Genomic DNA, 24,669 nt, shown 5'->3' with positions numbered 1-24,669 from the left:
TCCCCTGGAGATGGAGTTACAGGTGCTTGTGAGCCTCCCAATATGGGTACTGGGAACTGAACTCAGGTGTGCTGTAAGAGCAATATGTGTATTTAACTACTGAGCCATCTCTTCAGCCCCATGACTACTTATGCTTAAATGTACCAGTGGCCACTTGTCCATGTCTGTGCTAAGGATCCAGATCACATGTAAGAACATTCTAACTATCCATCTTATCTCTCAGAACAGCGCATGCCAGTGACATCTCTTGAGAGAGCTTGCCTGCTCCCTTCCTTCACATTAAACTCTTGGGTAGGTCAATCTTATTCCACTTGGGCTGACAGCACTCTGTCACCCAGCAGTCACTTAAGTAGGTAAGTCAGTATACAGATAATAGCATAGGATTAAGAAGCAGCTTTAATTTAAAAAAACAAAGTATATTCAGTATTAATGTTGCACCCTACTCATTCCAATCCTTAAAGGGGCATTAAAAAAAAAAAAAAACTCATCAAAACTCTAACATTCATTTTTTAAACCTAATTGGTTACTATTCTCTTTGGTTCCAAATGACAAATTAAAAGAGTCTTTTAAAGGGCATGTTGAGATGATGTAAGCCTTTCAATCAGTGGGGCTAAGACTGTGGTATTGAAGCCAGGCTTCCTGGCCTCCACCGTTGGCTCTGCCGCCCTGGACACTTTGCTTACCCAGTCCTTGATTCAGGTACCTTATGCATGAAAAATCGAGTTCAGAAGAATACCTACCTCTTATGTTTGTCATGAAGATTATATGATGCAAAAAAAAAATCGCAAATGTCTACAACAGTGCTTGGCACACAATACATGCTGAAAAAAAACTTAGCTAAAATGGAAATGAAGGAGTGTAGAAACGAGGGAAAGAGAAAAAAGCAATCAAACAAAAAACAAACTAAAAGGAGGTCATCTTAGAAGAATAAAAACCAAAGACCTGCTGGGCAGTGGTGGTACACGCCTTTAATCCCAGCACTCGGGAGGCAGAGCCAGGTGGATCTCTGTGAGTTCGAGGCCAGCCTGGTCGACAGAGTGAGATCCAGGACAGGTACCAAAACTACACAGAGAAACCCTGTTTCAAAAAACAAAAACAAAAACAAAACAAACAAACCAAAACCAAAACCAAAAAACCCCAAAGACCCTGGCAGATAATGCTCAGGTCCTGGAAGTGGAAGGAAGCTTTATTACTCATCAATCACGTTCAAGGTAAAACTTACTTTGAAGACTCTGTTTGTGTTGCGGATGGCATAAGATATGAACTGCAAGGTTCCAACTTTGGGACTAGAAAGGATTGCCATGTTTGAGAGTCTGTTGTTCCCCCAAACGCTGCTATTGTCATGGAGATGACAACGACAATGAACATTTAAGGGAACACTCCTCATGAGCTGGAAGTGGAGAGGCAACTCCCATGTTCAGATGATGACAGGATGTATAATACACACATGCGCGTGCACACACACAGTTCTTACACAAAGGCCAGACACAGAAAGCAGGATGTGACAGACAGAAGCCATGGCTGTGAGCCCAAGTCTCACTAACCTCTCTCATTGGCTTTCCAGGGGCATTTCTTCCTTTAATAATAGAGAGAGGAAGAGGCAGAGATATCAGAAAGGAAAAATAAAACACGCATAAATATACAGTTTAATACTAATTTGCTTCTTTTACCAAAGAGATAGTGAGGTGACAATTCATTCCCTTCTAGGAAAAAAAAGGAAACAGAAACAAAAATTCCACAGACACATCTAGTCAAATAACCTTTGTGTACACTTAAAATCAGTGTAAACAGATAACAGGACCCAAAAGACATCATTTATAGTATCTATAAATTTCACACATTAAACCAGATGAAAATCACACAGAATAGAAATTTGACAAATGAAGGCATTGTTTTCAAGGGCAACTATAATAGAATCTCAAGCTTGGTATTCAACCATCTCATAATCTCTTCACATTTGACTTGACCAATCAATGCATTAAAACATCAAAAGTTGTTGACTGTGTGTCAAAGCAGAGCCCCACAGAGGACATGGGCTCTATATTCTTAGGAATAATTTGTTCTATCTCCTTGAAGCTGAGCATGTCCATGATAGGGGCAGGTGGTGAAGAACAGAAAGAAAAGAAGTGAGAAACGGGTAAGTCCCACTAAAGAACAAACAACAGAATGAGATCTAAAAATCAGTGTTCATTCTCTTCCTTTGAATTCAACAAGTATCAGGAATATTTAGAATCAATAGCTAAAGACTGTTCTTGTTTTGTAGAACCCCCGCCTGCATACAATTAAGTCTATTGTTTTGAAAAGAGAGTCTGATAAGAAACTATTCTATGATAATGTTTATAATTGGACAAGCCATTTCATGTCTCCAGGATGTTAAAAAAGCCAGGGGTTTTTTATTTTAGCCATGGGACAATTCTTCACAGTCTTACATAAAATTTCCACATTGTGAGGTGATAAACCTAACAGCTATGAAATCTCCTATCCAACATCATCTTTCTCCCCAACTCACCATGCTCAGGGGCTCCCATTCTCAATTGCTCCAAAATCCAAACTCTCCAAAGCAATTCCAGGAATACTACTCCAGGATGTAGATATGGAGCTGCAAAGGGGACCCTTTATAACTCACATTTAAGGCTCCAAATGTTTGATGTGTAAAGGTTTTCCAAGTGTGACATTTCTTCCCTCACTCCTCTTCCTTCTGAATTTTACTAAGGGGGTCAGAGATTTCTTGGGATTGTAGTTACTGAAATTTGACTCTACATTCAGGCTGTTCCTCAAGCCAGGGGCAAGAGGGAAAAATGTGTACAAGCTCCTCAGCAGTGTGTGTTACCAGAAGCAAACTCACACAGATGACAGGAAGAAGGAGGTGAACATCATTTCATACTTTGTAGCTCAAATAAACTTAGTATGGACTACTCTTTCTTTTGAACTCTTAGACAAGATTTTTCTTTTAAAAAATTGAAAAAGAATCTCTATAGTTCAGAGCTCCAGTGTCTGGTGGCAGAATTAATTCTCTTATCAGGCTGTGGGCTTATGAAGGAGAGGGCCCACATCTCAGGCACCACTCTGTCCTCAGTGTTTTGTACTATACCTAGATGCTACTGGCATTTTATCAGCGTTGATAAAGTTGACTCAGTGTTGACTGTCAACTTGAAATACCTTTTAAGAGGAATTTCCATAAGGCTGGCTTGCCAACAGGTTTATGGGGCATTTTATTGATTGATAACTGATGTAGGTGGGCCCCGCTCACTGTGGGTAGCACCATCCCTGGGCAGGTGAGCCTGGGATATATAAGATATAATAGTAGGTGAATGTGAGCTTGGTAGAAAGCCACTGAGCAGTGTTTCTCCATGGTTTCTGCTTCAGTTCCTGCCTCCAGATTTCTGTGTTGGCATCCCTGGATGTTAGACTCTAAAGTGTAAGATAAAATAAACCCTTTCCTCATCCAAGTTGCTTTTGGTCAGTGTTTTGTCACCACAAAAGAGAAGCAAACAAGAACATTATGGTATCAGCAAGGTCATGGGCAAGAGTCTTTTCTGTGTTACAAGTAACCTGGTAATGAGTGCTAGCCTTTAGAGCAGTGTTTTTCAACCTTCCTAATGCTGTGACCCTTTAATACAGGCCCTCATGTCTTGGTGACCCCCAACTGTAAAATTATTTTGCTGCTACTTCATATCTGTAATTTTGCTACTGTTATGAATTGTAATGTAAATATCTGATTTGTGACCTAGAAGGGATCATGAACCACAGGTTGAGAATCATTGCTTTAGAGGCTGGGTTCTAAGAGCTGACACTTCGTTCTGGCCTGTAACTTTGTTTATCTTTAACTTTACCAATGACAGTGTTGTGAGAAAATGATGATTTATATCCAGAATGTGATTTCTTGAATAACCAAGAGTGTAGATCATTATTAATTCTATATTGAGCTACACTCAGGTCACTGTCAACTGGTTATTGCTGAAACCAATGCAGTAACTGGTATTTGATCTGTCCTGGGTACTTTTCAGAAGGCATATTTTATGTCATCTTAATTTCTCTCCCAATTGTCTCTTGTCACTTGGTTACCCATAGGCTCACAAATAGTCTACAAAAGAAAAGGCCCCTTTTCTACAGCTAAATTCAATGTTTTCCACTGTACTAAAAAGATAGTTCCTCACTGAAAAAAATACAAACTACTTGGTTACAACATTTTAAAATGTTCTGGAGCAATAAATAAATGCAACTATCCATTTGAATATTTCATTTCATAAATGTGTCCTTTAGAAAGTTTCCTTACATCTTCAGTTTGGGTGTACATCTGACAATGTGGTATGTTATCAGGAAATGAATCAAGAGAAAGGGAAGTGTGCTGGGGCGCTCCTAGGTATAAATCAGGGGCTTGCTCAGGTCTGGAGAAGTCTGCTTTCCTGAGGCAACAAGAATTTGAGATTACTGTGGTTTCAGAGAATGAATTGGGAGAAATTATTGTTTTCTAGGTGCCTTTGCCTTCAGATTTCTTAGGTCCCCGGTGGTTTAAAAAATGCTAAAGGTTAGGATTCAAGGTTGATAACCATTTTAGGGTTTCTATTTTATTACTAGTCGAACGTGATTCAAATGGCTATACTTTAAATGCTGAACATACAGGCTCTCTGGTGTACAGATAGAAATGCATAAAGCAATTCATCTCCACAACTTTGCTGAGCTGAAAGCTGAGCTTCCCTGAGGCTTGTGGCTATGTACATGAGTCCGAATGGACACAGAATAAAAGTGTAAAGCAGGGCTGAGCAAACCTTCTCTGCAAAGGACCAGGTGGTAAACACTTTAGGGTTTACAAGCCACACAGTCACTGTAGCAACTATTCAACTTGGTCACATCTACTCTGCTTTTAGGGCGACCATGGACTCTATGTAAATAATGGGTGTGGCTATGTCCCAATAATCTTCATTTCTACAAACAGTAGGGAGCCAGACAAGGCCCCAAAACTGTAGCTTATTGGTCTGCAGTATAAGTGGATAATTTACCATACCCTTTGTGGACTTGTATAAGAAAAAATGACACTTGCAGGGAGTGGGGCTACATTATTCTTCTGTATAGGCATTTTTCCTGCATGTATGTCTGTGTACTACATGCCTGTCTCGTGCTCATGGAGTCCAGAAGAGGGCACCGGATACCCCTGAAACTGGAGTTAGAGATGGTTGTCAGCCACCATATGGGTGCTGGGAATCAACCCCAGGTTCTTTGGGAAAGAAGCCAATGCTCTTTACTGCTGAGCTATTTATCCATACCCTGCCTACTTTCATTTATTATCTATCTATCTATCTATCTATCTATCTATCTATCTATCTGTCTGTCTGTCTGTCTGTCTGTCTGTCTGTCTGTCTGTCCGTCCGTCCGTCCGTCCGTCCATCCATCCATCCATCTATTTTGATGTTGGAGATTGAACCTAGGCCCTTGTTCATGCTAAGCATGTGCTCTAGCAATGAGCTACATCTTGAGCCTTGCCTTTGTTTTTGTTCTATCTATCTATCTATCTATCTATCTATCTATCTATCTATCTATATTTCTACTTCACAAAAGAAGAACTATATATGAAAAGATAACAGGTTTTACAAAGCTGTTTGCTAGGTTAGTAATTTAGGGGCATTTGGAAGAATATATGTGATCTTATTTGGGCAGCAGTGGTATAAAAGGAAAAAAGATACCATTGGGCTGTTAGTGATAAAATTCTGTGGAATAAGCCGGGCGGTGGTGGCGCACGCCTTTAATCCCAGCACTTGGGAGGCAGAGCCAGGCGGATCTCTGTGAGTTCAAGGCCAGCCTGGGCTACCAAGTGAGTTCCAGGAAAGGCGCAAAGCTACACAGAGAAACCCTGTCTCGAAAAACCAAAAAAAGAAGAAAAAAAAATTCTGTGGAATAGATCAATAAACAAGAAATTTCAGAGGTGGAAGAAATCCTCAAGCAGGACTATTTTCTCGATTAGCTTATGCACTAAGCTTGTCTTGTACAATATCATTTATTAATCTGTATAAAAGAGCACCTCATTTTAGGAAGTCCAATACCCCATCAATAGAAAAACATTTCTTTCATTAATATGCATACTTGTATATAGAAATCTACATTTCTAGACCACTAAAGGATCAGAGACACATGGACACAAATTGCTTAAAGTGCTTAATCTTAAATTGTATGTATTGTTTGCACTACTCATATAGTGTTTCTATGCAATAATGGTGGAGATTCAGTAAGTGCTGTAAAGTAGATAGTGTGTATTATGCTATAATTCAATGTTTACACATACTCAAAGAGGGGTAGATTATAGATAGATAAATAGATCAGACAGAAATTGGCTAATGTACACTGAGCACCCAATTATGAACAACGAACTATTCCTGAAGACTAACCAGGAAAGATAAAATTATAAAGTTAAATGTTCACACTTCCACATCTTGGGTATGCTGCAGTTATATTGCCCAATATTCGAACTAGAGATGACCATGGCTTAGGACTAAGTGGAGCAACATACTCTCTTTATTAACAGTTGAGCAAAACCACTGAGGTAATATCAGAGGCCTAATTTAACTTGCTGAATGGCTATGAACAAGGAACCTAACTTCTTTGTGCTTCTAAGCACTCTGGAAATGAAAGCTGAAGATTAGATACCCTCAGGTCCAGGTTTAAGTCACAAGTGTGGCAAGCAATAACATAGATGTTGTAAATTCAAGGCATACAGTATCAGTTTACTCTCTATATTTATGACAATTTTAATTTCTTTCTACAATAAAGCTTTTCCTTTGTTGGAAATTAACTAGCAGGATAAAACAAACCATGAGATGGATTTTAATAACCCATTTCCACTAAATGTCAGACCTCTGGCTCTGACATCTGTTTTGAGTTACTGAAACAGCTGTCTGAAATAGCTGCAGCAACCAAGATCTTCATTTTTTTCTGGTAATATAATGTTAGGAACATGGACAGAAGAATCAGAATAAGACCAGTAAGTCCTCTAAGACATTAGCCCAGTCTTGGAAAAAACTTGCATGGTAAAAAATTTAAATTGTTTTTTGAAAGATACATACATGGGCAAGGAAACCTGAGACAAGGTAGATAAGAAAACTTTTGAACCCTGGATCAGAAAATCAATTTAGCAGGTTATAACCAATATTTTATTCCTGAGCAAATTAAACAGAAACAGCAGATGTTACATATAGTATAGAAAGTACTGCTTCACATTGCTTTTCTGATATTTGTATATACATGTGATTATAAACTTGTGTTGTAAAACTGTTGCAAGTATATACAACTATGTATGTGTATAGAAGCACATATGCAATCTACTTTATTTTGGTACACTAGTTTGTGATGAAAACATACATAATATATAGTTAAACCAGGCCACTGCTCAGAGTATCAAAGATGCTTGGATGACCTTATGAAGCTTTTCCACTGGGAAAGTCTTTAATTCCAAGATTTAAGATGCTCAGGAACTTCTTCTTAATATCAACCTAACATATGCATCAAATGGTAAGCTTCCTCTGACTAATTCAGCTGTCCCTATTTACACACCAAACCAAACACAAGCATAAGTGTACACACACACACACACACACACACACACACACACACACACACATGCACGTGAGCATACATACTGCTTTTCCAGTTATAAATATTATTAGTTACAAATAAACTATTCCAATCATTATAACAATGCTCAAGTTATGAGGAAGCAAACAAAAAATGCTAAGATCATAGTATCTCAGAAAACCTAGCCAAAGGGCTGGGGAGACAGTTCAGTGAGTACAAGGCTTGCTAAATGAAGACCTGAGTTTGGGTACCTAGTACCCATATAAAAGCTGGGTATAGTGGTAAGTACCTATAACCCTAGGACTGGGGGAGGCAGGGTAGACAGGTGGACCTGGGGGCTTGCTTGCCAGCTAGTCTAACTAAAACTGAGCCCACTTCAGCAAAAGAACCTGTCTAAAAAACTAAAATGTAAAGAGATAGAGAGAGACACTTGATGCCAGCCTCTGGCCTGCAGGCATATATAACACACACACACACACACACACACACACACACACACACACACACGTCTGTTTAAAGACTGAGACTTCAGCAATTACCCTCTTACAATGTTGTGTTATTTGTTTGCTTTTCAAGAATGAATTAATTTTTTTTCAAGGCAACCGACAATGATTAAATAAAAAATTTGTCAATGGAACAAGTTTTCGATAAGGCCTCTTTCTCCCCTATTAGAGCACTCAAGTCAGCATTTAGGATATCATACTCTTCCTTAAGTACTAATTTAATAATATTATCCAGGTGCCTGAAACCGAGCTTCCCAAGGTCCCAAACAAGCAAACCAAAAGCACACTCGTAAATGTCACATTAGGCGTGTAAACTGTAAACACTGTAGTAGGGCAGGTATATGCTTAATGTCTCAGGAAGCTCCTTCCACACTTTGTGCACCTGTAAGGACTCCAGAAGTGGGGTGCGGCTAAACAATACAAAGGATTTCCTTTTCAAGCTAATCAGAGCGGACTTGGGACAGGAGTCTTGAGCTTGAGTCTTCTCTGCAATATTCCTGTTGCTTAGGTATTGAAGAAATGTTCAGGCTACAAATAGAGCAGATTGCAACCTCTCACAGAGCAGGAAAATGGGCCACCAGTTCAAGAAGCTGGGATGAAACACATGTCTATGACATTTAAGAAAAGGTGAAGGGGTAATGAAATGTGTGGTAGATACCTATATCCCTGAAGCTTCTAACTACCTTGAAGAAGAAGAAGCCTCCACAGAAGTCTATTTCCTTCCTAACACACAGACTGTTTCATTCATGGAAAATATCTCTCCATTATAGAAATTGTATTAATGCATCAAGTTCTGGATTTCTTTGGAATACTGCATTACCACTGAACCATGAGTTCTTTGAAAGCCAAGAACTTATTCTTTCTTTGCATTTCTAATACTTTCTCCGCTACATGGTAGGCACTAGTAAAATCTGGAAGGACAACGTGAGGATAACAAGGGGGAAAGCATTTTTATTTCTACCAAGCTGGTATATAGTCTTCTCTTTCTAAATAATGAGATCTAAGAAGAGGAGATACCTAATAGAGTTAGGGTGGGGATGGGCCAAGGGGTTAGTGGAAGACAGGTATGAGTTTTATTTGTTAAAAATTCAACAGTGGTGCTCAGCAGTGAAAAGATGGCTAGTACAGACATTTAAAATTAGCTTCCTTGATGGTTCCTTAGCAACGCTCTACCAGAACGTTATTGCTTTTAATGTTCACTGCACAACGTTCACTCACACATCAAATAGCTAGGAAATGGCCATTGCTAACAGACACTGAACAAAAAGATAGGGGAAACACACTACTCAAAACACCCTCTTTATTGCCCTTATGGAGACAAACAAAAGGCTCAGATTTTCCACTACCATTCCCTTCCTAGGCTGCCCATTAGGGGTGCTAATCACTGGCCACAAGGCTTTCTCTTTCCTCCTTTCTGCTTCTCTAGGCTTTCTTTCTGTCAGCTCACAGGTGACCTTAACTGTTTTTTTATAGGTTGATGGGGGGTGGTTCAGTGACTCTGTCAGGTAATAAACCATAACAAGAGCAGTAAAATATCTCTTTGGATGAAGTAAGCCATTTGTGGCTAATACAGGCTGGTGGAGAAATTTTGTGTGCTTAAGTCCTGCTTTGTGTGGGGTGCACACACGTACAAGGTCATTGTGATAGAGAAAAAGAATGCCTTTTTTTTTTTTGCAAGGAAGTAAAAAGCTGATAACCTTACCTATGGAGATCTAATTATCCCTGTATTGAAATGATGGGGTATGACACAATTTTCAAACACAAAGGGCATCAGATTGCCAGCCAGAACCCCCATCACTATCACTTACTAGACATTTTCTAGGCCTCACTGTTGTACTTCCATCCCTGGCAAAGGCAGCACACAGTAGTAATTTTCTGATCTGTGAAAGTCATATAGTAACTGCTCTTAAATAAAAGGTACCACATAATTAGCTCTTCAAACGAACATGTGAACCATGTAAAAGACTTTATAAGTTCAAGGTGAAATTCTTACTTCTAGAAATCATTTATTCACATAGGTATTTGAACTCAAAATATACCAAGCTAGAAATCTATACTAAAAATAAAATTTCATCAGTGAACCCAAATTGGCATTCTGCCAGCACATGTTGGCTTTCAATGGCCACAAACCCATCAGTTAGAATGGAAGGGAAAGGCGAGTCTGAGTCCTTACCTCTTGAACTAGGGAAGGAGTTGTTGAGTTGCTCCATGACCTCTTCTAATCCTGTGCTTGTATCCTGGGGAGGACTCAGAAGATCTTCCTCACCTTAGTGAAAGAAAAACAAGGAATAGCCATCATATTCCTGTCAAACGCAAACACAGGAAAGGGCCATAGTAGCAGTCTACAAACAACTGCAAGTTCATTTTACTTGCTCATAAATAATAAAAAAATCCTCAAGCAACTCCTCAAACTTGATAATTAGGGACAACTTCCTGAGTGTGTGGAAATCCACATGGTAATTAACCCATGCTATTATTCTTTGAGAAGAAAACTATGTCTATTCTTATTAGCTAACATAAAGTCGATAAAACATCTTTTCTTGAAGCCCATTAACAAATGTGAAACTTCTAAGAAATAAAACAATTATTATTACATACTAGTAGTATGCTTCCTCAGCACAAAAGAAAAATAAGAATGTGGCAGATCGAAATTACTCCATAATGGTAATAAGAGAAAGAGAGAGAGAAACTGGTGTATTCAGTCTTTTACATTTAACAACAACAAAACCAAAATGAAAGTAGCATTAAAAACAAATGTAATAAAAAGGAAAAAAAAAACACTGTACCAGAACTAGTAAATACTAACATTAGTATTCTAAGGACAATAGACAGAGAACACTGAGGCATTATGCCCTTTACTCCTTGGTACCTGGAACTGCATTATCATTTTCAAATTGGGAATTCCTTGTAGATAGTGTGTGGATCAGTGTCTCTACTCAAATAAGATTTTAAGTAATGGGAAATTTTCTTAGGTGCAAACCAAACTAATTTGAATTCTGAAGGTTCTTTGAAAGTTGTTTTTCATGATAATCAAACTCCCAATCATGAAAATACTTCTTTTTAAGCTCTGTTTGTTAAGTACATCGTTACATCCATTGAAAGCGAGGCCTTGTTCAAGCAAGTCAGAAATAATGAAGGGGCTTAAGGACAGCTCAGGTTCACATGTGACTTGGAAATGACTAGGGAGGTAGTGATTAAATGATTTACATATTCTTTTCATTTCCTTTGGTCTATGTCACACTTGGATTTTCAGCTAAGATTCTAATCCTGCAGTTCTTCCTGTATTTTCAACCTTATTTTTAAAGCACAAACAGAAAGATCATTTGCTAAGACAAAATTGTAGTCTAGGTGGACATGAGTCTGCATGTCATTCCTAGAATGAAGGGTTAAGACGCTGGGGTGGATAAAAAGCCTCTGATTCTGTGAGTCTCATGCCAGAGCAAACCTCTTCGAAATCCTAAGCACAGAAAAGATGCAGTGAAGAATGAAGGTCACAAAGCCGTAAAACAAGATACTGGATTCCTCTTCCTTACAGTCGTCTCTCTGCATACATGCACATGTGTGAACATAGACATAGACATACACATGCACACGTATTTTTAAGTTTCTATCTTCAGAAAAGAAAAAAAATGGCATTTAGTATTTCTAGTTCACTTATTATTGCATTTTTAAATGCCTACTATCTGGTGAAGCTGGGATGAATAAAATATTACTAGAAGAAACACAACCCTGACCAATTGCAGGGCCAATTACATCTTTTTGCTCCATTACTGATGCAAATTTTTGTTGAAATGGGAAAGGTGAGGCATTTTCAACGGCAGCAAGTCCATGTTCATGACAGTATGTCTTACAGATTAAATCAGAACGAGCAGAAACATTCAGCATTGGTGTCGATATATCTGACAGTTTAATTACATCATATCTGAGTTCTAGGAACTTCATTGTGCTGTGTTAAGACCCAGGTACAGTTCAGTGATGTGATTGGCAGTAGTGTTCTTGAATGACTTCAAGAATCAAACTGTAAGATATAAGCTAATGGTGTCAGCTAAGTTCATCTTTACAGATAAACTATCACCTGTCTCAAAAAAGAGTATCTAAGTTCAAATGCAAAATTGGCTTGTTTTTAATAGTAAGCTTTTGTGACAGTGTTAATTGTATCCATTTAAACATTTTTGGACGTATTGGGGTTTGCATGCACTCAGATGTTGATCTAATAATCATTTTAATATTTTTAGAATACCTGACGCATCCTTAGTTATACATAAACAAGTATATTCTGTTACCTCAGATTTTTTTTAACATTCTCCAGATTTCTCAAGATGGCTTAACTCACCCCTTTGTAAGAACTGAAATCATATCCATCACATATATGCAGGAGAAAAAGTAAGTAGGCTAACTGAAGAATTCTTAGCACCTAATATACTCTATATCTGATTATACTAAAAAATTGAAACAGTTAAATGAAATCTGAATGTAACACCACTGACTGGGAAGAGGAAGAGCAGGAGGGGGAAAGAGATACAAGAGGAGAGTGATAACGAATATGATCAAAATATTTATTCATACATAAAAAGTCATTAAAAAACCTCATCACTATACAATTAATATATGCTTATAAATATTTTAAGAATAAAGTACTAGAATTGTGTTTTTAGATATTGGGCAGGTTTCTTTTTTAATGCCTTTCTAAAAAACATTCAAGGGGTTGGAGAGATGGTTCAGCAGTTAAGAATGCTTCTCGTTTTTTTTTTTTTCAGGAGATCTGAGTTCAGTTCAAGGCACCCATGTTCGTAGCTCACAACCACCTGTAACTCCAGCTTCAGGGGATTCAACGCCTTCTTTTAGAGGCACTCATCAACTATGTAGGTGTGTAAAGGAGTGATGAACACTCAGAAAAGGGTGAGATGCAACTGAGCCAAAGACTTGAAGGTATGAACCGTGCAGATACATGAGAAAATAGAGCAATAGACAAAGGAGGAGCAACTATGAAGCTGCTGGACGGTCAGTGTGGTTGGTTAGCTCATAGGACAAGACAGATACCAATATACACAGAATAATCAAAGGCTGGGAGGGGATCTCTTTCATGGTCCAAGAATGTACACTTAATCGTATGACCTGTTATGGTGAATGGACTGTTCACAGATGTGACATGCAGAGAAGCTTAGGTTGCCTATGAGTTGTTGCATTTGCCTTCTTGTGTTTCTGTGCCAGAAGAAACACATGGTTCAGATAGCTTGCCAATACATGGAGGATGAGAGACGAAGGGAACATTCATGAACTCAACTCACAACCAGAGCTCCTATACAACCTTAACCTACTAACAGATATGAATGAGAAACGCTCAATTTGAAAATTTTGTGGCTACTTGCAATAACTCACTGGTTCTCAACACATAAGAAGAATAAGATTTAAGGATATACAAATGCCAATTTCACAACTTGATCATTACACATTATATATGTGAACTGAATTTTAATACTGGACCTGGTAAATACATATCAATTTTAAAGTAAAAGTTTAAAAAATAACTGATACACTTTGTTTTCATTAGCCAGAACAGTAAGATACCAATATTTATCATTTGCCTAATAATACACTATGCAGCTATAATACAAAAGGCAACCCCAGAATGTTCTAATTATAATTCATGACAAGCTTGCTAACTAACATTTTTTTCTTCATGTATTCCTAAGAAAATACCCACTGAGTGACAATTGTGCCCACTTGCAATTTTGCCTCTATTATCCCCACTTCACTGTCTATTGCCTGCTCAAACAATGTATTGCTAGTGGTTAAGGGAATCCATGCCAATTCCTTAACATTAGCTGGTCAACTTGATTCTACTCCACACTGACTTTCATAAACATGCCTACAAATTCTTGTTGGGTTATTAACATTTTCTCCAGCTTTATTTTGAACTTAATGTTTAGAAATGACTGAAAATATTGAAAGGTAATGTTTTAAAATACAAAAGACATGGTCATAGTGAAGTGGAACCTTGATGTGGTATAATAAAATAGTTTCCTCTAATCACTGGTAAAATGAGGAAAATAACTGAGATAACTTGGTTTAACCTAAGAACACAGAAATGGCATGGCTTCCCATGCCAATACTTTTGAGTCTTCTGAAAAATATGCTGACTTCAAACTTTCTAGAATGCATGATATCCTACCTGACTCATATTCTGTTTCTAATTCCCACGGCTGGTAGTGGGTTTGCTTGTTGAAAAACAAATATTGTTTTAGCCAGAACATATTCAGCCTATGCAGAATAAATGTAAGAATCCTTAATTCTATAATTTTGGCCTGTATCTAGGCCATTTTTTTTCTTTTTAAATATGGCACCATGTCTTAGCAAACTACTTTTTCCTATAAAGGATGATACATGTGAGCACATATACTCAACATGCCATGACTAGACACTGAACACATTTGTAGCACTGATCCACTTAGGAAACGTAAGTTGTTTTTCAAAATTGATCTAGTGAGGGGGGTTCTGTAACACGAAATCTTTCTCTTATTTACTTCTGTTTAAAACAATCAAGATATAGTGATACTTAACCTGCAACTTGTATTGTTGTACATATTTTTTTTTAAAAAAGAATATGCCCACCATATTGCAGAGGGATTTTAGCTCCTTTTCAATTTCATGTGTTATTATTCTGCTACTTATGTCTCATCTTTCTTAGTTCTCTCTAGTTTTTCAGTAGTAAAAGTATAATGATGTATCTAATACTTTATATTTAGGACCAATTGTGTTTTCATATCCTAATTAATAACAGTTGTTTTCAGTTTTATATATGTTATGTAGACCTTCTTTAGTAAATTATGGTATGAAAGGATGATGTTGATTATTAGTTGGTCAGCCTTAAATTATGATAAAGATATTCAAATTAAAATGTCTTAAATATATGCAATTCTTCCCTGTCTACACAAAATTGTATTATGCTTGGGGCTGGAGAAATGGATCGGCAGTTAAAAACAATGAGTGCTTTTCCAAAGGAGCTAGGTCTGGTTCCTAGAACCCAAATGATGGCTCACAATTGTCCATAACTCCAGTTCCAGGGAACTCAACACTCTCTTTTAGGCTCTGAGGACAGTAGACATGCATACAGTTGTAGTAGTTTGAATGAAAATGGCCCCCATAGGCTCATAGGGAGTGGCACTATTAGGAGATGTGGCCTTGTTGGAGTAGGTGTGAACTTAGAGGAAGTGTGTCACTAAGGGTGGGTTTTGAGGTTTCAGAAGCTCAAGTCAGGCCCAATGGCTCACTGTCTCTTCCTGGTGCATGCAGAACCAGATGTAGAAGTCTCAGCTACCTCTCAGCACCATGTCTGCCTGTGTGCCGCCATGCTTGCTGCCATGATGGACTAAACTGCTGAACTGTAAGCCAGCCCCAGATAAATGTTTTCCTTTGTAACAGTTGCCATGGTTGTGGTGTTTCTTCACAGCATTAGAAACCCTAACTAATACAGTGACGCGCGCACACACACACACACACACACACACACACACACACGATGGATAGACAGACAGATAGATGATAGATATCTTATGCTGATTTCCAAAAGAGTAAGCCAGAAAGCACTTTACTGCAGGTTTGTTGCACTGACAATAATCAGTTGGGAAAGAAAAAGATCAAGAAATTGGAACTATCTTTAAGGAGTTTAATTTATAGGGTATTCTAGGAGGAGGAAAGAAATGCTAATCATTTCTGTAACATAGAATAAATTATATGATGTAATGCACGACAAAATCATATAGTATATGATGAAGTTACAAAGGAAGATCCACTGTGTGCAAAGAGGATAATCTATTTCAGGTTAATAAAAATGCTGTTTCTAGGCTAAAGATTTTAGAATTGATTCAATAGGCAAATCAGGCCTTAGGCTAGGAATAGTGTTATATAACCTGCATAGGTGCAAAGTAACAGGAAACATCTGGAAGATGGCTTGGAAAGAGAGGCCAAAGAGAGAGAAATCAATCAAGACAGTATGTATATGTGTTCAGGTAGAAGATAACAAAAGGCTGAATTGAGGAAAGGAGTGAAAGAGGAAAAGTGCAGTAACTTCACATTAAATATTTAGCAGCAACATACTCATAAGGAAACAAGCAGGCAGATCCCAATGAAGGAACATTCCACAAACACTTGGTCTTGAAACATGTAAAGATGCCTGGAAAGTGAGACTGAAGGACACTACAGAGACTTGTCAATGACTTGGAAAGCATGGCCTTTCATTGGATCCTAAATAATAATAATGATAATAATAATAATAATAATAATGAAAGCTACAGAGAATGCTATTGGCAGAATTGAAGGTATCATAACTGAAGTTGCAGAGTACATAGCAACAGTCTCTTGATTTGATTTTGTGGTACTCCACATCGAGTTCTGGATCTTATATATACCAGATAAAAGTTCTACCAGTGATTTACAGTACTGGCCCTAAAGTTTATTTCTCGAGTAATAATTCTATATTGGTTATGTAAGAAATTATCTTTCATCTTGAAAGACATGTTTTCAAGTCTTTTGGGTAAAATATTATTTTGTGTGATACAGATGCTAAATAGGTCAGTAAAATAAAATAAACCAAAAAACAATTTAAGTATGTTGAATATGCACATAAAATATGAATAAATATATGCAGAGTATCTCATCTTAGAGATATACATAAGTAGATGTCAATATAAACAAAACATTAGTATAAGGATACATAAATAAGTGGATATATAATTACTGTGGCAAAATGTTGAATTAATTGCAATTTTGCTATAAATCTGGAGTTTTTCCTAAATAAAAAAATAGAGGAAAAAATAACATATAAATCTCTAATATTAATAATAAAACTATTTTTAAATGCTTGGGAAATGTTAGAAGAAATTTCAAATAAACAAAGCAGAAACCACTTTAGGCAGAGTAAGTTTGAGAAAGTAAGGAGTTATTCGATATGAAGAATTGTCAGGAAGGCACACACATGAGTATATAGAGGTCAGGAATGTAAAAAAGCTAGCTTTGGAAATTTATATTTCTTTGTTTCTTCCAATAAAATGAAAATTTTATTAGCACAATCTCCCAGTAACAACTGTATAGAATACATACAATGCAAAAAGACTTATTAGTGATAAGTAGTTTATGCTCTAAAGAGGTACAGTGGTCCCTCTGTATCTGGGGTAGGGTGATGACAGGATCCTATAGCTACCAGGTTCATGAATGATAAAGTCTCTTATATAAAGTACTTTCATAGACATGCATCTTCCCATACATTTTAAATCACCTCTACATTACTTATAATATATAATATGATGTAAATGCTGTGTAACTGGTTGTTATTATCATTCAATTCAGGAAATGACCCCCAAACTTCTATTTTTCTTTACAAATGGACACATCCCTCCAAATACTTCTACATTTGCTTGGTTAAGTCCATGATATGGAACTTTCAAATTTGGAGGGCCAACTGTAGTTGAATTCTTTAGACAGATCAGTTGGTATGACTTCTCCCATACTTCACTTGAAAGAAAATCATTGGGGCTGTGTATTTAAAGAATACTTTAGAATATAACTTAGCCAATATCATCCTTACCACATCTCAAAAGTTCACAGTACAAGAACACATATCACAGTTATTTAAACATTTTCGACCATCATTTTAAAAATTCCCCTGGGATGGAGAGATGGCTCAGCTATAAAAGGCTGGGCTTAAAACCAAAAATATAAAAGTTGCCCTAGTCCCCTTTATTAAAGTTGGCTGACACAGTTCAATAAACACACACACACACACACACACATACACACAAAACAAAAACAAACTCAACAGCAAAATCAACAAAAACCAGCACCTTTGAATTCAGTCTTTTCTTTCAGAAACAAATATTGCAACATACCCTATCAATTTTATATAGGCAAATTACCTCTTACTCTAATTCAGGCGTTGGCATATAGCACTTTATCCTGGTATTCAGTTCCGAGCCATAATACTCCTGGTTCTACAAATCATCCGTACCACAGCCTGCTATGTACTTTAATTTGAGTGCTTTAACAGGTATGCTGCCTCTTAGGTGTTGACAAGCTAAATAATTAATGCTTCTAAGCATCCAGAGTTCTGAGGCTCAATGCTAAAATATGTGATTTAATTTCTCATGCATTACTTCAAAAAGAAGGAAAATCCTGAAACAGAGATACTAAAGCTCATTTGTTTTCAGAATTTATTGACTTCTCAAAGGTGTTTGGTATTTTTTTTCCCATGCTCTATGGTATCATTTACACTTCCCACAACCCATTAGTTGTATTCAGATCTCATATGCAAAAAGAGAATCTGACAGAGATTGTCCTAAATCACTGAGGTGTAGTAAAGTCAGGAAAACACATCAAACATGTCTTCTTCTGTTTGAGATGAGAGCAACTGAACCCTGGCTTTCCTATAAGGTTTGATTTCTTTGGACCTGGATGTGCCCTCTGCCCTGCTCCAGATTCTTGAACATCACTGGATTTTCTTCAACTATTTTCTTTCCTCAGGCATACTTAACTTCTTTGTGCCCTTGACTACTTTCTTTAACGTCTGTGAATATCTATTATCACTCCAATGGTCTGAGTACCCTGCTGATGAATTGCTTAATTCTGGGCATATCCCAGCATGAACTATATATACTCTAACCTTTCCAATGATCTCCAGGTAACACTGTTAGAAGCCAAGTGGGAACCTACACCTTAAGAGCTTAAATGAAGGAAGAGCTTGGAACCATGTTCATTCCTGATACCACATTATTCAACTTTCATTACCACAAGCTCATTCCTCTGACTACAATCTATCTATTCTCATTCTCTCCCTACCCAACTCAGTTTTTTGCGATGTCTCACCATAGCCCTGGCTAGTCTAGGCTATGTAGACCCAGCTGGCCTGGAACTTGCAGCAATCTCCCTGCCTCTGCTTCCCAGCTGTTGAGATTACAAGTGTGAGCCACCAGACCCAGCTTTACTGTAACCTCTTGACCTTCCAATGAATGACTATAGCTCATTCATACCTTCAAACTTATTTTTCTGCCCTTACCGTCTGTGTTAGGCACTTTGCCTCTCTTTAGTCTAACCCATGGATTATCTCATGCACGAATTCCTACACAGGGTTTGGAGTGTGAACAATCAAGAAGTCTTTCTGTGAATGATATACTGACTTGGGAGTTTGTTGTTTTTAAGCTGTGGTTCACGTGTGGCTCAGTCACTTCTCAAATTGATCCTCCTACCTCAGGCTCGAGAGTATCTGGGGCGACAGGTATGTTATTACATCAAGATCTTCCAGGAAATAGTGGGAATCCCAAGGATAATTAGGTTAGGATCCGGGAAAGAGAAATAGTCATAGGGTTGATTCATGCTTACTCATTCATAAATGAGGAAGAAAGAAAGGAATAGGTCAAATACTGGTAGCATTCATGAAACATGATTGTCTGACAGCACAGGAAACACAATGAACAATGTCTGACAAGTGCTGTCATAGCCATTCATGACACTGAACAATAGCTTCCTCCTTTAACTCTTCTTTTATCATGTATGCACCAGCAACTATAGATTTCTTAGAACCCAGTCCTGTGCAGAGATTGAAGAATGAATGATAGAAGACCATAATTTCCTCTAGAAATTCATCTAATTCTTGAGCCCTCATTCCTACTTGGGAATTGTGAGGGTGAATTGCCAATTTGGCAGAAGCTACAATAATCTAGGCGATAAATATGTATACATGTCTGTGAGGAAGATTTAGACTGGGGTAATTGAGGTAGGAAGACCCAAATGTAGGTGGTATCTTTCCACTGGCTGGGTTTCTGGTCTGAATACAGAAAAGAGAACATGAGCTAATCACCTGCATTCATTTCTCTCTGTTTCCCAACTGTGAATGTAACATGAGCAGCTTTCTCGAGCTTCTGCATTCACACCTTCCCCACTGCTATAGACTCAAACTGAACCAAAATAAATCCTTTCACCCTTAAGCTGCTGTTATCAGGTATTTGTTGCAGCAATGGGAAAAGTAGCTGATAGAAAATGTTCTAAAAGTTTCTCTTTTTTTGCCCCAATTCTCATTCCCTTTCACTGATCAACTTCCCTTTTCTGAAAATGGTCAGTCATTCGTTGTGATCTAATCAGCTGTAATTAACTTTCATTTCCACTGGGCTCATTGAGATTTCATCCTTTTTAGCATATCTTCCTTGAAGATATATCTACTTCTCAGTCCTTTCCCACTCTAATTACTAACTAGAGGTTGTCCTACTTAGCTTTAACTGTCAACATGACACAGCTTAGGGCCACCTAAAAGAGGAGTCTCAGTTGAGCGATTGCTCAGACAGACTGGCTGGTGAAGATGTCTGTGGTGGATAGTGCTATTAATTGATATAAGAGGGCCCAGTCTACTGTGGGCAGCACCATTCTTTGGGCAGAGGGTCTCCTGGGCTTTACAAGAAAGCCAGCTAAGTGTGGGTCTGTGCACCAGAAAAGAGCATTCCTCAGTGGATTCTGCTTCAAGTTCCTGTTTGAGTTCTTACCCTACCCTCTCTCAATGATGGGCTGTAAACTGTAAACTGAAGCCCTTTTCTCTGTTTTTGCTCATGGTTTTTGTCATAGCAACATAAAGGAAAACAGAACAAAGGTCTTCCCTAAAGCATTGCGTCTAGACACCTTTGTTACATATTTCTCATCTCATATCCTTCAGCAGTCAAATCCCAGGACATGTATTTTAATTCAAGCAGTCTGCCATTTTCTCAAATGCATTACAAAAATAATCAAACATTATACTACTGGGGGACTAGAAAGATGGCTCAATGGTTATGTTTGCTGCTCTGGCAGAAGACCGGATTTTCAGTTCTCAGCAACCCTGTCAAGTGGCTCACAACTACCTGTAATTTGAGCTCCAGGGGATCCAAGGCTCTCTCTGGCCTTTGAAGGCACCCATACACACATACACATATAGACAGACACACATATACACACACATAACAATATATATGTTTTAGAAACAATACAATAATGGGGTTGGAAGTATAGCTCTGTGGTAAAGTCCTAAAGTCCTTGTACAACATGCCCAAGGCCCTTTACTCCATCTATAGTATGGGGAGAGGGAAAAAAAAAGCTTTGCTCTATAATTGACAACCAAATTTCTCTTCATTTCTTCCCCTTACACTTTACAGTCAGTCCCTAGGTCCTAGAAACTGTTTACATGGAATAGTTTCATAGATTGTTCCTTCCATTTCTCTCAAATGTGGACCCTCGGAACTCAAATATCTTGGGCCTGAACAAATACTCCCTAACTGGTGTATCCATCTAGTAGTTTTCCTTTGGGCAGCTGCAGGTTTCAGAATATATCCTTTAAGAACTTTCTTTTCAGATATTCTCACCTGTAATGTGATTTTCAGAAGCTCCCTGACATGAAATGACTTAAGCACCCATTTAATGTGACTCTATCATTCCTCTGCAGACTGACTTCTATCTACCTGTTGTTGGAAGTGCTATCTTTCTATTTAGTTAATCATACTACTGCTGCTTCTTGCCATTGGCCCAAGCCTCTTACCTTTATACCTTCATTTATACTATTCCTTCTTCAGGATAGAGTTGGTCTCTACGCCAACTTTTAGAATCCTTTATAAATATCAACTGGCCATCAAGTCTTGCCTTACCAGGAGCTATAGTACCACTCTGCTTTGTCTTGAGTAAGTGGGAAGTTGGCTTCTTAGGTGTGTGTGACACGTGTTAGAAAATTTACTTGATGATTTATACTGGTAACAGAAATTTTAATTTTCTTAGACACTAAGAGTAACTCATTCTGGAACTAGCTGCTACTTACCCATAGACTCTGAAGTCTGACTGCCAACCACGCGGAGCAGCATAGGCTGACTGCTGTCTGACCTCTGCAGAGACGTAGAAGGAGAGGACACTGTGGTGCCATTCACCTTGGCCTCAGCCTGGGGCTAAAGTATGCAACATAAAAAAAGTGTTATTTTCCATAATAAACTCAATAAAACTATAAGAACACTATAGACAAAAAAAAATAGGGATATTATAGACACCCAGACATTATTACCATTTCTACTTAAAAACCTCCTAGAAATTGGGGAATGTGGGATATTTTATTGTTGATATGATCCATGGATATGTATTTGCATTTGAACTGTGTCCTCTTACAAAAATGTCGAAAACATATAGATATGGTAGGACAAGATATAGGTCACCAAATTAAGAGGCTGAAAGATTGAGAAGGCCAAGTGAGAACAGAGCCAATATAAAACCCCCAAAGGCAATGGAGTGTTCACGTTCTTGAGAAAGATTAGTAACACAATACAAAGAACATTCTTTTAAAATTTTAAATGCTCAGGAAACCGGGGGTCTGTCTGGATAGGCGCTGTTTTAATGCTGTATCTGTATCCTTCTGTGTTCCCAAGGGAGGTATAAATCTTTAAATTATGTGTTAGGGATTTGGAGAAGAAAAAAACCCCAAAGGTATACCACAAAATATAACTAATTTCAAAGAAGAGAATTTCATTTTAAACAGTCAAAATTTCATTTACAGAGGACGAATGGAAATCTTCTCGCATTTCTCTATAAGATGCATTTCTAATTGGTAAAAACAAACGAACAGAAAACAAAACCAAAACCGAAAACATATTTGAAGATAGAATGGTGCCAAATAAATGTTGAAAAGTACTTTAAAGTTTAAGAACAAGCATGTGAGTTCTGTCTCTGAGTTTTATTTAAAAGAGGAAAGGGAAAGTCTGTAACTAGCCAGTGTTAGAGAGGTGGGGGCCTTACTTGCTCCAGGAGCTGTCTCAGTCTATGTAACTGAGACTCCAGCTGCTTATTGTGGTCTTCCAGGATTTGCATCCTGGCTTCCAGGCGTCCTTTGTGTTGACGCAGTAGCTTGGCCTCAGCAATGAGCTCAGCATCCCTGGGACTCTGGGGAGAGGTGGGCATCATCTCAGGAGGAGATGGCAGTGGGGACAGGCCTTTATGCTCATGCTGCTGCTTCAGACGATCATATTCTGCTTGCAGATTCCTATATATATCAGAGGTTAAGAAAGAAAAGAAAGGAAGAAAAATGAATAACATCACCAGCTTTCATGTAACTGGCATACAGATGAATCTGACCACCACCGAACAAGAACAAGCAAGAGACAGGCACTAATGAATGGTTTATATGATGATGATCTTACCGACACTAAAGGAACCAAATAAAACTGGAAGCTTTCGACTGGTGTGTGAGGAGAGATGGTTTTCAGTTTTTATGTCATACTAATAGTCTCACGGGTACTATGTTCAGATAAGTAAGCAGCAGAAGACTTAATCATTTTGTAAGTATTTCTTTATAATGTGAAATTAAAATTTTATGCCTCGATTCAGACTTTAATTTTCTTTAAAAAAATCAAAGTGTCAACAGAAATATACAAGAACACACACACACACATACACACACATACACACACGCAAAGAGTAGTTCATGCATTCATCACGCTGCTTTAATAATTTTAACACAAAAAAAAATAATAATTTTAACACCTGTCATAATTTCTGCAAAACCTTTTTGGTTTTAGGGGATTTTTTTTTTAATTTTTGCATGCATGCATGCATGTTATGCTGGTATAGAACCCAGGGTCCTGCACATTCCAGTTTCTTTTTTAAGAAATAAAATCTAGCAGGCAAAGCTGAAACTACCCCAATGTACCTTCTCAACCCCATACCATTCTCTCCACAGCATCACTGCTAAGGAGATAATGCCATACTGAATCCTATGTCCATCAATACCATGCATGTAGTCATGTGTTACCTTGAAATTAAGATGCTATTATTGCCTGTTCTCTACTTAGAAAAAAAAGTAGTCACTACATGTAATTCAGTCTAGCATCACTACTTTGCATGTTCTTAAATCTTACATTTAAGAACTTTATGCTGAAGAATATACATACCATTTTGAGTTGCTTTTTGCCTTCAACATCATTTTTTTTGCAGCTGTATCCATGTTGGTACATAATAATTCGTTATTTTATTGCTATAAGGCTTTTTCTTGTTGCTTGAATATGTCCAAGTTTCCAGTTTTCCACTATTACAAACCATTATGCAATGAACTTCCTTATAGCAGTCTCTTTGGACATTGGGTTAAAGGATTCTATAAAATACATCTTGATGTGGGATTTGGGGGGGTTCTTGTAATATCTTCATATATTACCGAAGTACTTTCCTAAATGGTTTTATCAATTTATTCTTTCAGCACTAGTGAATGGAGCTTCCCATTTGCCACGTTCTTATAGAAAACTTGGTGTTAGCAGACATTCACATTTTGGACCAGCTGATGGCTGCATTTTAATCTTCACACTTCTGATCACTGATGAGTTGAACTTCTGCCATAACTGGCAGTTGAAATTAAAACGTGAAATGTCTCCCATATGCATGTGTTTGAACACTTGGTACTCAGCTGCTGGTGCTGTTTGGGAACCTTTAGGAAGGGGAAAGCCTGGCTGTAGGTATTAGGTCAATGTGGGCAGGTTTTGAGGCTTTGTAGGCAGGATCTGACTTCTGGGTGAATTGTTTTTCCTTATTAAAGTTTTGATAGAGTATAGATGCCTACTCTTTATAAGTT

The 24,669-nt window shown here is 37.8% G+C and overlaps 1 protein-coding gene across 12 annotated transcripts in view; it reads right to left on the bottom strand.

Moving 5' to 3' along the window:
- Positions 1 to 24,669, bottom strand: part of Dmd (dystrophin) — a 2,092,376-nt gene that overhangs the window by 6,153 nt on the left and 2,061,554 nt on the right. For 8 of the 12 annotated variants that reach the window (XM_059250109.1, XM_059250111.1, XM_059250110.1 and 5 more), the window contains 3 exons: positions 22,848 to 23,091; positions 21,886 to 22,009; positions 10,240 to 10,332 (listed from right to left, as the gene is read on the bottom strand). In XM_059250109.1, coding sequence (XP_059106092.1) covers positions 10,240 to 10,332; positions 21,886 to 22,009; positions 22,848 to 23,091 — 461 coding nt within the window. Of the gene's footprint in view, positions 1 to 1,544; positions 1,577 to 10,239; positions 10,333 to 21,885; positions 22,010 to 22,847; positions 23,092 to 24,669 lie in introns of all 12 variants that reach the window. The other 4 variants (XM_059250112.1, XM_059250113.1, XM_059250121.1 and 1 more) reach the window with 1 other exon arrangement.

Source organism: Peromyscus eremicus, chromosome X (genome assembly GCF_949786415.1).
Source record: "Peromyscus eremicus chromosome X, PerEre_H2_v1, whole genome shotgun sequence".
Taxonomy (NCBI): domain Eukaryota; kingdom Metazoa; phylum Chordata; class Mammalia; order Rodentia; family Cricetidae; genus Peromyscus; species Peromyscus eremicus.
This window is presented reverse-complemented; position numbering and strand designations above follow the sequence as displayed.